Source organism: Bradysia coprophila, unplaced genomic scaffold (assembly GCF_014529535.1).
Source record: "Bradysia coprophila strain Holo2 unplaced genomic scaffold, BU_Bcop_v1 contig_350, whole genome shotgun sequence".
Classification (NCBI taxonomy): domain Eukaryota; kingdom Metazoa; phylum Arthropoda; class Insecta; order Diptera; family Sciaridae; genus Bradysia; species Bradysia coprophila.
Genome location: NW_023503608.1, coordinates 9,189,438 through 9,201,495, shown reverse-complemented (window position 1 = coordinate 9,201,495; position 12,058 = coordinate 9,189,438). Strand labels below are relative to the sequence as shown.

Sequence of the window (12,058 nt, the reverse complement as noted above, 5' to 3'; positions counted from 1 at the left end):
AGTCGCGAACACTGTCGAAAAGTAAACCTCTCCTTTCTGTCTTTACTTTACTACGTCGTGATTTTACAGATAAATATTAGAAGAGAAGTTATTTAGGAACTGACTGGCTAGAAAACATTCAATTCAATCGTAAAAGGCAGACAGATTGAAAATTCTCAAACAAAAAAATTAAAAGGCTCTTCTTCCGTCGATGAAAGTATTTTTTATCGGTTGATTTCAAATCTTGTACTTCAATTTTTTAACATAATTTTTTGCTATACAGACTTTATAGAGGACCATATTACCCAGAGCTTGTCAGTATTTTTTTCCTCGTTATCGATAACAGATGAATAGCCGTATGTGACAGGTTACGAATGGATTCTTCTATTATGCATGTACATGATTAACACACAAAGAAGATCGCTCTCAAAATTAGGTTAAACCTCAAATTAAAATCTCAAACGTTTTTTATAATTGTTTCTTATAGACCTTCCAATAATAAAATTTCGATCCTACAAGCTATACTCAAAAAACGATTGCAATATTTGCATAATCTCATTTAAACAGCGAGTCAAATTAATTTGTTACTAAACGAAAAGTAAAATTAAAACAGAAAAATCCTCGATAAATTATCAACGGTTATACCTATATATACTGCCTGTGACACCTGTCGAAACAAACTGATTTGCTAGCAGTGTTAAAGCTCAAAGATAAATTAATTTAAGAAATCGGAAGCTAAAGACACAAATCATCGTCACAACACGAAAAAATATTTTTTTTTTCACATTCATTTACCAGTGGGCATCCGAATACCTACATAAAATATTTATTTATAAATTTTTGTGCAATGAATTTACCTCGAAGCATCGCCACTTCTTCACATAATACGTAATAAATCATTGCCCACAATTAATGGTATGCATCAGCATCAGCAATTATTGCAAGAAAAGTAATTAACATTCATTGAAATCAATTGGTTTGTAATTGTGCTGCATTGCACGAATTCCTTGGTACGTGGGATGTAGTTGTAAAATTGGAAGACGCCTTATTATAATCAACGAAAACATCTTCATCTGTTATCGACAACGACGACAAAAAAAATGACGAGTTCTAACTACAGTCAGAGGCAGTGAAATTTCAACATGAATTTGCTTCAGCTGTTTGCTTCAAAACTGTTTATACTTGTTTATACGGTTGAGGCTGCTACAATGTCAATGTCTTAAAAGTTATTAAGTCAAATGATGTAATAGACCCAATAATTATACTTCTGATATAGTAGCCTTCTGTGAAAGGACATAGTATTTTGCATGCTACTTTCAACGCCCTCAGCATGTAAAATATATTAAGAAAGAAGAAGGTTTTCTTTCGATCTCTGGCGATATTTAAAACAATAGAAGTAAAAAATTGCGAAACCCTAAGCACTCTACAAAAGTGTTAACGTTCTTTATCAGCGAAAAATATTTCTTATCTTAATTTGTCATTAACAAGTAAATAAGGACAGGACAATCTAGTATCGACATCGACATATTTTGTTTTTGTTTGTTAAGTGTTGCGTTTTAAAAATAACAACAAATTATTTTCATGGAACTAAAAGCACAGCACCAAACACCTATGACGATTTGGTCTGCACAAATAATTAATTCAAACAATCTCTCTGTGACTTTTAACATTATTTCTGCATAATATATTCAAGGAAATTGTTAAGCACCTTGACCCCTACCTTCTTTGTATACTCTCACTCTCATCTTTAAGTTCGTGATGGATTTTACCAGCATTCGTTGTATGAATACATGCATACATTTCAAGCGATTTTGAAAATAAAATAAATTATTTGTACACGACTGGATTACGTAAATATATTACATCTGTTTGTGTTTGGTGAAAATTAAATTGCTGAGTAATTTCTCATAGAACCGATCGACTTTTTTTAGTGCGTTTGGTTTTTGCAAGTCATTCCGATTTGAAAGCAAATTCTACACCGAAAAGATTGCAGAAAATAGGAAGATATCAGAATTGACGGACATGGTGAATTTCATACTGGATTGTTGTTTAAACTTACATTGCTGATATTTCAAGTCATTGTCACTTGAAGTCAGGGCCTATTTTAATGGAATTAAATTCCTTAATTTTGTGAACGTTTTTTTTTACTTATTCACTTCTAAGGCCTGTTAATTCTTATATCTTATGTGTTTTCGGTAAGCAAGTCAATTAATTTTAATTGATATTTCTTAACCATATTTTCGAGCATTTTAAAGAATTTTTGGGGAATTCAATTCTCTTTAAAATATGCCCTGCCTGAAGCTTGAAGCCAAAAATCGGGCATCACACACACCATACATCACACTACTACTGCAGCTCTAAATAATATACTGTATTGTGTCATTTCTTGATAATGTTGTGTGTTATTCCTTAACACCCATGCATCAGAGAAGAAGAGAAACCAAATCGATTTGAGGAATTGTAAAAGGTTGGTTTTATTAACGAAAATGCAACTTTTCCAATCACATATTTTTCTACACAGATCCAAAAGCTATACAAGAGTTAATGTAAAAGTTTTTTTTATACAAGTCGAGGAGATCAGTTACATCTTTTTCTTAGTAGTTATTGTAGATATTAAGGTGTCTATTTTGATGGTTTTTTTCTGAAGAAGATAAATGTACATAATTTAAGACTATAATTTATAAATAAACACGACGACTATACACGACACTTAGAGCTATAAAACAGAAATTACTAACGTAAAAAAGGGAAAGTTAAATAATTTATACAAAAAATCGATATTTTTCAAAAGGATTCTCAAATAGGGATAGTTTGCTGTTTTTCTTTTATCAATAAGGCACACGTTACATCTACCTGATGTCCAAAGTAACATCGTTTTCGCATATCTTGTCAGTATTCAAAACTAAATGTATCCGATTACCGGTTCATTTAGTACTGATATCCTCCGTTAGAATCGTAGTTTTGTTGAATTGTCGCTGGAACTGATGGTCCCGAACTGTAACCTCCCGAACCACTTGAGCCGAATCCACTTGAACCACTGCTGAATCCTCCTGAAGATGGAGCTCCGTAACTTGATGATGGTGCTACTGGTAATGGAGCAGCAGGAACGCCATAACTGGTTGATGGAGGACTGAAGCTTTGTTGAGGTGGTCCGTAATTGGAGCTTGGTCTACGATTTTTATAAATTTTTTTTGTTAATATTTTTTTTTTTCATAAAAGGTTTCTTTCAAATCCCGGTTCGACGAAAAATCGACTCGCTTGTTTCTGTTTCTTGGAACACTTCATCATGTGGGAATAGTTTAGCATTTCGGGAACAATAACCTTTCTACGAAATTAGCAGAATTATGAGCGTTTTGACATGTCGAACCGTGAATTTTTATCTTAATTCAATTTCAATAGAGCACAAAATTGGATCCTACGAAAATTAAGGTTGTTTTACATAAAGTTAAAGTTCGTAAATTCTTACGTAACGTCTTACTACTAAAGAAAAATATTTTTTTTTGTCTGGTACAAAACTCGATATCCTCATATCTGAAATCATGACCAATCTCCTTTTCGTCTTATAGCAGAAAAGTACTTGAGGAAAACGTTAGTACGTAAGAAGTTACGATACTTCACTTTGAGAAGTTACGTACTTCACTCAACTCTTATGTTACGTAAAATCTTCCTTATTCAATTGAATTAATCTTCGTGCTCCACCTTCATCTATTTCCTATTTGAACACTCTGGCTTACCTGCTTGGCGGTGGTCCATACGATTGCGAAGGTGGACTGTGGGAAAAAATAAGAAAATAAAAGTTTAAAAACATTTTCGTCCTGTTTCCTTCTATCATGCAATCCTTACCTGCTTGGTGGAGGACCATACGATTGCGAAGGTGGACTAGGTGGACCATAGTTGGAGCTTGGTCTAAAGAAAACAAGAAAGCCAAATTTAAAAAAACGTTTCATCCTGTTTCATTCTGTCATGCAATAATTACCTGCTTGGTGGTGGTCCGTAAGATTGAGAAGGTTGACTGGGTGGTGGTCCATAGCTAGAGCTTGGTCTAAAGAAAACAAACGTTTAAAAACATTGTCGACCCGTTTCATTTTGTCGTGCAATCGTTACCTGCTTGGTGGTGGTCCGTAAGATTGAGAAGGTTGACTGGGTGGTGGTCCATAGCTAGAGCTTGGTCTAAAGAAAACAAACGTTTAAAAACATTGTCGACCCGTTTCATTTTGTCGTGCAATCATTACCTGCTTGGTGGTGGTCCGTACGATTGAGAAGGTTGGCTGGGTGGTGGTCCATAGCTAGAGCTTGGTCTAAAGACAACAAGGAAATGAAAGTTGAAAAATATTTTCGTTCTGTTTCATTTTGTCATGCAATTATTACCTGCTTGGTGGTGGTCCATACGATTGCGAAGGTGGACTGGGAGGACCATAGTTTGAGCTTGGTCTAACGAAAACAAAAATTAAAAAACCTTTTTGTTCCCTTTTCATTTTTACATGCAATTGTTACCTGCTTGGTGGTGCTCCGTACGATTGAGAAGGTCGACTGGGTGGTGGTCCATAGCTGGAGCTTGGTCTATAGAAAACAAAAGTTTAAAACCATTTTCGACCCGTTTTATTTTATCATGCAATTGTTACCTGCTTGGTGGTGGTCCATACGATTGCGAAGGTGGACTAGGAGGACCATAGTTTGAGCTTGGTCTAACGAAAATAAAAATTTTAAACCATGTGTTCCCGTTTCATTTTGGCATGAAATTGTTACCTGCTTGGTGGTGGGCCATACGATTGAGAAGGTCGACTGGGTGGTGGTCCATAGCTTGAGCTTGGTCTGATGAAATCAAAACTTTGAAAATATTTTTGTCCTTTTTCATTTTGTCATTCAACTATTACCTGCTTGGTGGTGGCCCGTATGATTGCGATGGTGGACTGGGAGGTCCATAGTTGGAGCTTGGTCTACCGAAAACAAAACTTTTAAAATATTTTCGTCCTTTTTCATTTTGTCATGCTACTATTACCTGCTTGGTGGTGGCCCATATGATTGCGATGGTGGACTGGGAGGACCATAATTTGAGCTTGGTCTACCGAAAACAAAACTTTTAAAATATTTTCGTCCTTTTTCATTTTGTCATGCTACTATTACCTGCTTGGTGGTGGCCCATATGATTGCGATGGTGGACTGGGAGGACCATAGCTGGAGCTTGGTCTACAGAAAACAAAAGTTTAAACACATTTTCGTCCAATTTCATTTTATCATACATATATGTTTATAAACAAAAACTAAAATAATTCATTGACAATACCTGCTCGGAGCACTTGGAGGAGCACCGTAACTTCCAGATGGGATACCTGATGGTGGCGGTATGTAACTGGACAATGGACCAGCATCACTGAAACTCGACGAGCTTCCACCGAATCCACCTCCGAAGCTACCCTGACTTGGGGCTCCGTAACTTGATGACGGTTGAGATGGCGGTAAATAATTGCTAGATGGTAGTGGAGCTAAAGAACAGTGTTTCAAATATTAGTAAAATGAAGCTATTTTCAATAAGTCATATAACGAACCTTCTCGCTTTACAACATCTTTTCCGATTGTTGTTCCAATGTAGCAAAGGACAACAACTGCAGCCTAGGAAATTACAGTTCAATTAAATAGGATTGATCAATACATTAAGTTATCTGAGAAGACAGCTGTGCAGCTATAAAAATTTACAAATGCTAAGAAGTGGTGCTAGCCCACGCGAGTCATTGATTCGACTCATACTACAGATTCACCATATCAAAGTAAAAAAAATGAAGCAGATGTGCAAAATGCTGTAAGGTCGAAAACTGACACCTAAAATCATCAAAGAAAATGTTGCTTACCAAATGCAAATTTGCCCTCATTGTTGACGAATAAAAAATCTAAACAATCTGAAAATATAAAAAATTCAAAGGTCAACAAAAAAATGAATTAATTAATGATGTTAACGACAGGTGAATCAATTCGGCTATATATCCAGCCAAATCATTAAAATACAAATATCGCTGTTACATCGTGGTTGATATTGAAAACAATAAACTTGAATAAAATTACTATGCGCTACACACACAGTCAGTAAATAATATCTCTATATACACCGAAATCTCTAATTGAATCAATAATTTGATTCACTATAACGCTATTATTACGTTAGTCTTGCGGTCGTAAGTAGCTTTGCCTTATCGTATACAAACATTTTAGTCTACAAATATTACATGTTTGTACTACATAATATGTGTGTGCTTAAACAGGTAAAGCACCAATCCATTGTGGAAGAAACAATTTTGTTTTTATACGGCTATGAGCAAATGGAATTGTGATGAATTATGTAAATGTTTGAAGATGCTACTTGAGGTCAAATGGATAATGCAAGAGAGAATCAAACACGAATATTTCTACAGATAGACCGTAGCGTATGTTATACCGATGGAGTAAATTTTCTGCTAAAGTTTAATGTCTAATCGAGTCGGTTTATCAATAGTGAAAGTGATGATAATTTATGGGGATATTTAAATGGTGAGATGTTCCGCATATTCTTTATTATTGTTGCTATTGTGGTAGGTATATACTAGACAAAATATTTTTTCTTCTTCTTTAAATTAATTTATCTGTTTTTTATATTGTTATTTTTAGGTATAATTTCGTGATGTTTATGGGTAAATGCTTTTTTTGCAGACTTTTTAAAATTGAATTTTGTCTTTTGTGATGGAGCTTTTTTTAATTTGGTCGATGGCGTGGAAATGTAGTGTGGTATTAGATGGTATAGATGAGCGATTATGTAAATTTATTGCACAGATAATCTTTCTCTATAATTTTGTTCCGTAAACATTTACCTTGAATTATTTCATGTATATTTGAATTGTTAATTAGTTGATGGACAAGATTGACTTTTTCAGTAATAATTACGTAAAGCAATTCGATAATAATTTCTATTCGTTTTTTTGATACCTGTTAATTGTTGATGGTACCTTTCTATATAAACCACTCGACGGTCCTTATTTTTTTTTTGTTCGTCTAGCGCAGATTTCAACGTTATCATTAATTTCTTTACATAACACTCTAAACTGAATGACCATTTCTCCAACAAAATTGAAATTTCATCAACGAAATTGAAATTTCATCAACAACATTCCCATAAAACTATGTTAATTCAGTTTATCCTTACATCAGCAAATACAACTTTCAATCAACATTTTTGAACAAATTATTGGTGACCTTCCTTCGATTGCCCCAATTTATTATGAATTTTCTCAAACATAGGGAACTAAAGAAATCTGAAAATGTTATTGGCGTAGGACCATTTGTTATTCTCGGCTGGCGAAAAGGGTTATCTAATTAGAATTTTTGCTTTTGAAAAAGCAATTAAAAGCAAGAAGTATTTGCGATTCTGTTCGAAAAAGTCTCCCAAAAACTAAGTCGTAACTTCATCAACATGAGCGGTAAAATAAATTACGTAATTGTCTGGAACTTTTTTTTGCGTATGGCACGGGCTGCAGCCCTCAAAGTAGACAAAATAAAAAGCTCCAAAAAAGGATGTAATCTACTACTTCATTTGATTATATACCACCAATGAAAACTTCCTAATTCACACAAATTTTCACTTTCTTCCGTTGCATATAACTTTACGAGCTTTTCAAATGGAAAGGTAATAATAATGCGATTTAGACTCAGCAATTTCTGACTTTAAATTATTAATTGTGCATAGGTCAAAATCGAATCTCGAATATACCCCGGTTTTGAATTTTAAAAAGGTAGAATGACTGATTTTCCTACGAAATTCTTCATGCAGTCACCGCGTTATCGCGGACATTACATATATCAAAATTTTCAATTATTTGTGCAGTAATGCTTGGAATGACCTGTATCCTGTATGTACGAATTAATTTAGTTATTAAAATGTATGGAAGCTCACTGTTTGATTGCAGTTAAGGTACTCTTATGTAAAAATATAAAATTATTAACATTCACAGCACACAACGCGTGGGAATGGTAAGTATAAGTAAATTTTTCTGTTATTTTTACAAATATTTTTCGAAAACATAAAGCAAATATATTTTGTGATGTGTGGCATGCCAGTGCACAGGTAGAGATGTATTTGATTGAAGATTCATTATGTTTATATGAAGGCTCATTGTTTTATGAATTTTCAATTAATTACGGTGACATTAATATTGTGCGTTTGCATGAGGAACTGACAATATAATGTGATACGGTCGTTTTAAAAATTGCTTAAACATGGGAAAAGTGTGAAAAGAAAATGGTTGTGTGTATTACAGAAACGGGAAAACTCTCCTCATTATTTTTATAACAATGATGCTCATGATAATTTATGACAAAAACGGCTTTATCACTGATCTGTTATTAGCTTCAGCTAATATGGTATATTTATGTTAAAATAGTTTAGATAAGAGATTTTTTTATCACAGATTTATTAACAGATTAGATAGACTCGATATTATAAGACAATATAGAGTCTGTGAAAAAGGAAGATATTTTTTTAAAAAGGACATGAAGTTCAAAGTCCATACTTTTGGTGATTTGAAAAACGAAAATCAACGTCGTTGAAGATGATTTTCTTTTGCAGAATCTAGGACTTGTTTCTTTTACTTTGAATTAACCGGTATGTACGTAAATCATAGGTACCATTTTCTGCTAACATTGGTTTTGAATATTTTTAGCGATACTCCACGAAAAGCAGTTAAAGTGTAAATATGGTACCTTATGATCTACCATACTCACCGGGAAATTCGAAATAGAATCTCTGTTCTCCATTATCCGTTTTGAAAAGGAAATGGACACACGACGAACTTGACGATGCATTTGAAATTTCTGTATTACCAATTTATGGAAATCTTCTAAAAAATCTCATTTTTATGACTTTGTTTGCCAAGATGTCAGAAAACAAATTTTACATTTAAAAAAATAATAATTTTTTGATCACTCATTGGCTTGAAAACGTTTTCTTATCCATATCTGGTCTGCAACTAATGATCACAAAAAACACACACTAAACAAAATCTATCCGAAAATATTTTTGCATTTTTTTTTTCAGATTTGCCGTTTTTATTTTATAAATAATAATCCTTCAAAGCTTCTGTGAAACTTTCGCTTAAAAACTACGAAATCACTAGCGCACACTGAACTAGTTAGATGATAAATTTCAAAATTCAAACCACTAACCGTCTCAAGTAAAATCCTATAGGCTCGTCAACACTTGAACCGTACAATGAACGCACAAATAATAAATAGTCGACTCATAAATCCGTTGCTTTTATACGAAAAAGATTTAAAGAGCAGCGGCTAATTGCTGCATAGTTTTTCTTTCCTCTTCTGCAAATTCAGAAAGGAGTGTGAAGGTTCACTCTGTCGAACTTCCAAATTGAGCACCTTTTTTTTAAAAAAAAACGAGAATTTCATTGAAATTTTATGCTCAACCATACAAACCTCCAACAGTTTTTTTTTTCTTCATTCATATTTTTCAGTGAGAGAACATGCTATGCATATAATACATACTCTTCAATATACCAATCGCCCCCTTATGCTGGAGAAGATGGTGCAGCACAGAGGTGGTTGGGTATGGGTATGGAAGTGGAAACAGATTTTGTTTTTTGTTTTAGATAATAATGCGAATATTCGGTAAATTCGGTAAGTAAAATCATGCTGATATGACGGAATGAATATTTTAACAGCGACTCGACGTTATAACATTATTATTACACTATAAGGCACCGTAACTAACAACAACAATAAAAAGAAAAGATAAAAATGAATAAAATTAATTGTTGCTGCTTACGGATTAGATGTAAAGATCACCGTTTTTTCTTCTTCTTCTTATTCATATTGCACCGATTCGTTTAAATATTTAATTCCATTCAAAAAAAATCTTTACTCCAGCGTTTCATTCGTTTATGACTTGATTATATTCGAGGCATAAAAAACATACGTAATAATAATAATGTGAGCGTAATGTACACATTTATCATCAGTTTTTTTTCTTCTTTAAATGCAATATAAAATGCATGTGCACTTCTTTCGGATGGGTATAGCAGGCAATACTGTGCGAGAAGGTGATTGCAATTGTTACAAAACTGTTCAGATCATTATGATCGTAATGTACCACATTTTAAATTAAAACTCAAGCTCAAAACTGAAAAAATGCTATGTGAATTGTACATATTTTGCAAATAAAACTTAAAAGTTATGTGTGGTGCTACACTCGTATAATTGTGTATTTAAGATGTTTCTATTTCTATTCATTTATTTTGTCTTAATTTTTATTCGAAGATATTATTGCACGAAATATGTGTAGGGCCGAGGAAAATAGTTAACGAGTTTAACGAGCACACATTGTATTTCGTCGATTTTTGAGGATTTCAAGGATTTTCTTATCGTTTTCAAAATATTTTTAGATGATTCATTTCTGATTCTGGATGAATTTTCAAAGATTTTTTTTACCTTTTAATGGACTTTCTAAGATTTTGCGGATTTTCTTGATAATTACTTGAGGATTTTCTATAAATTTAAGGATTTTCTTTCGTAAAATTTTGGTGAATTTTCTTTTTACTGACAAATAATTTTCTATGAATATTTGCCTCTTGGTCTGATGTTTGAATAACCCTCTTTGAAAAACAATACCACCACTAAGTCATTGTAATTCTCAATTTTTTTCAGGAGAACTTGAGCCCAAACTATTTTTCTTTTGTCATCTACTTTTCCAAATTCATCCAAAATTAGATTAACGAATTTTGAACGGTTACAATACAATCAGGGTAACGCACTCCAAGAACAGGCACAAGAACATATTTTTCTTTACTAGGTAGGGAAAATGGGCTTTTCATCCCTAGGGAAAAGTCTTTCCCTCCTTCGTAAAGGAAAACGTCATACTACAATCGGGAAATAATTTGATATTTCGTATTACGATGAGTAAGCCCTCGGACACTTTTACTCATCTGGATACGAAATATCAAATTCCTTCCCTTGTATAGTAATAAACAATTTTTAACGGTCGAAAAGCCTCTTATTTTCGTCATTTGGAACTGGTATTATACCAACATAAAAAACTAAATTTATATAAAAAAAATTCTGACTACTGCAGCGAGTAGGCCTCTTATTTTAAATCTGTTCGTGTGCCTGTTTTTCCCTCGGTGTCTTTTACTCATTTGGATACGAAATATCAAATTCCTTCCCTTGTATAGTAATAGACAATTTTTAACGGTCGAAAAGCCTTTTATTTTTGATCGTTTGGCAGTGGTATTACCAACACAAAAAACTAAATTTATATAAAAAAAAATCTGACTACTGCAGCGAGTATGCCTCTTATTTTAAATCTGTTCTTATGCCTGTTTTGGAGTGCGTTGGTCATAGTCGTAAAAGAAGCTCGACATCTCATTGGTTCAACAGATTTCATAGCTGAATTCGAAATACTTGTGGACAAGGAATGTGTCGTGTTTCCTATTGAATAGTCGGAACGAATGAGCTTTCTACATTTTTTATTGGAAGAAGAAATTGGGGGGTGAGCTGCGCGTTGATGATGATTGATTTGATTATTCCAAAATCGGAAAAGAGTTAGCTATGGTAATTGGTGCGCTCGATCCTAAACTATTCACCTACATATCCACAATAATATCTAAGTCAAAAAGCACAAATTAACAATACCAACATTGTATATTAACGATGAGACAAAAAGTTGTAAATTTTCAATAATAACGAAATAATGACAAAGTGATTGTCTTCTTTAATTGTACTTGTTTCTTGCATTTATTACTTAAACAATTCCCAATGAGCATTCCATTCCATTTTTATCTGAACTGATAGAGTGATGTACATATACCAAGGTATGTTGTATGCTTAGAAACATCGCATAACATCACCATAAATATCCCAGTGTGAATGGTCATGATGCCACAGTTTTTTTTATTATTATTTTGTAGTGATGTCGAGAGTAATGTTCAAGAATAATGAAACGAAAAATCAAAAAAGATGAAGCAAAAAAAAAATTATTCTCAAATAAATTTGAAGACAGGCAGTTGTTTGTTTCTGATTTACAAACGTTTAACATTTTTGTGAATTTCTTCGT

The 12,058-nt window shown here is 33.2% G+C and overlaps 1 protein-coding gene across 22 annotated transcripts; it reads right to left on the bottom strand.

Annotated features, from left to right (window-relative positions):
* Positions 1-2,621: 2,621 nt before the first annotated feature.
* Positions 2,622-9,290, bottom strand: LOC119080729 (basic salivary proline-rich protein 3-like). 22 transcript variants are annotated; one of them, XM_037189246.1, is made up of 17 exons: positions 9,163-9,287; positions 5,826-5,873; positions 5,526-5,589; positions 5,264-5,462; positions 5,104-5,166; positions 4,979-5,041; positions 4,854-4,916; positions 4,726-4,791; positions 4,602-4,664; positions 4,474-4,539; positions 4,348-4,410; positions 4,212-4,277; positions 4,084-4,149; positions 3,956-4,021; positions 3,823-3,885; positions 3,714-3,749; positions 2,622-3,148 (listed from the first exon to the last, which is right to left on the bottom strand). In XM_037189246.1, exons 2-17 carry the CDS (start codon positions 5,844-5,846, stop codon positions 2,908-2,910), a joined length of 1,269 nt encoding a protein of 422 aa, XP_037045141.1. In that variant the 5' UTR covers positions 5,847-5,873; positions 9,163-9,287; the 3' UTR covers positions 2,622-2,907. The 22 variants fall into 22 exon arrangements, with proteins under 22 accessions (XP_037045141.1, XP_037045147.1, XP_037045145.1 ...); XM_037189252.1 differs by lacking the exon at positions 4,212-4,277 and having other exon boundaries at positions 9,163-9,289; XM_037189250.1 differs by lacking the exon at positions 3,823-3,885 and having other exon boundaries at positions 9,163-9,288.
* Positions 9,291-12,058: the final 2,768 nt, after the last annotated feature.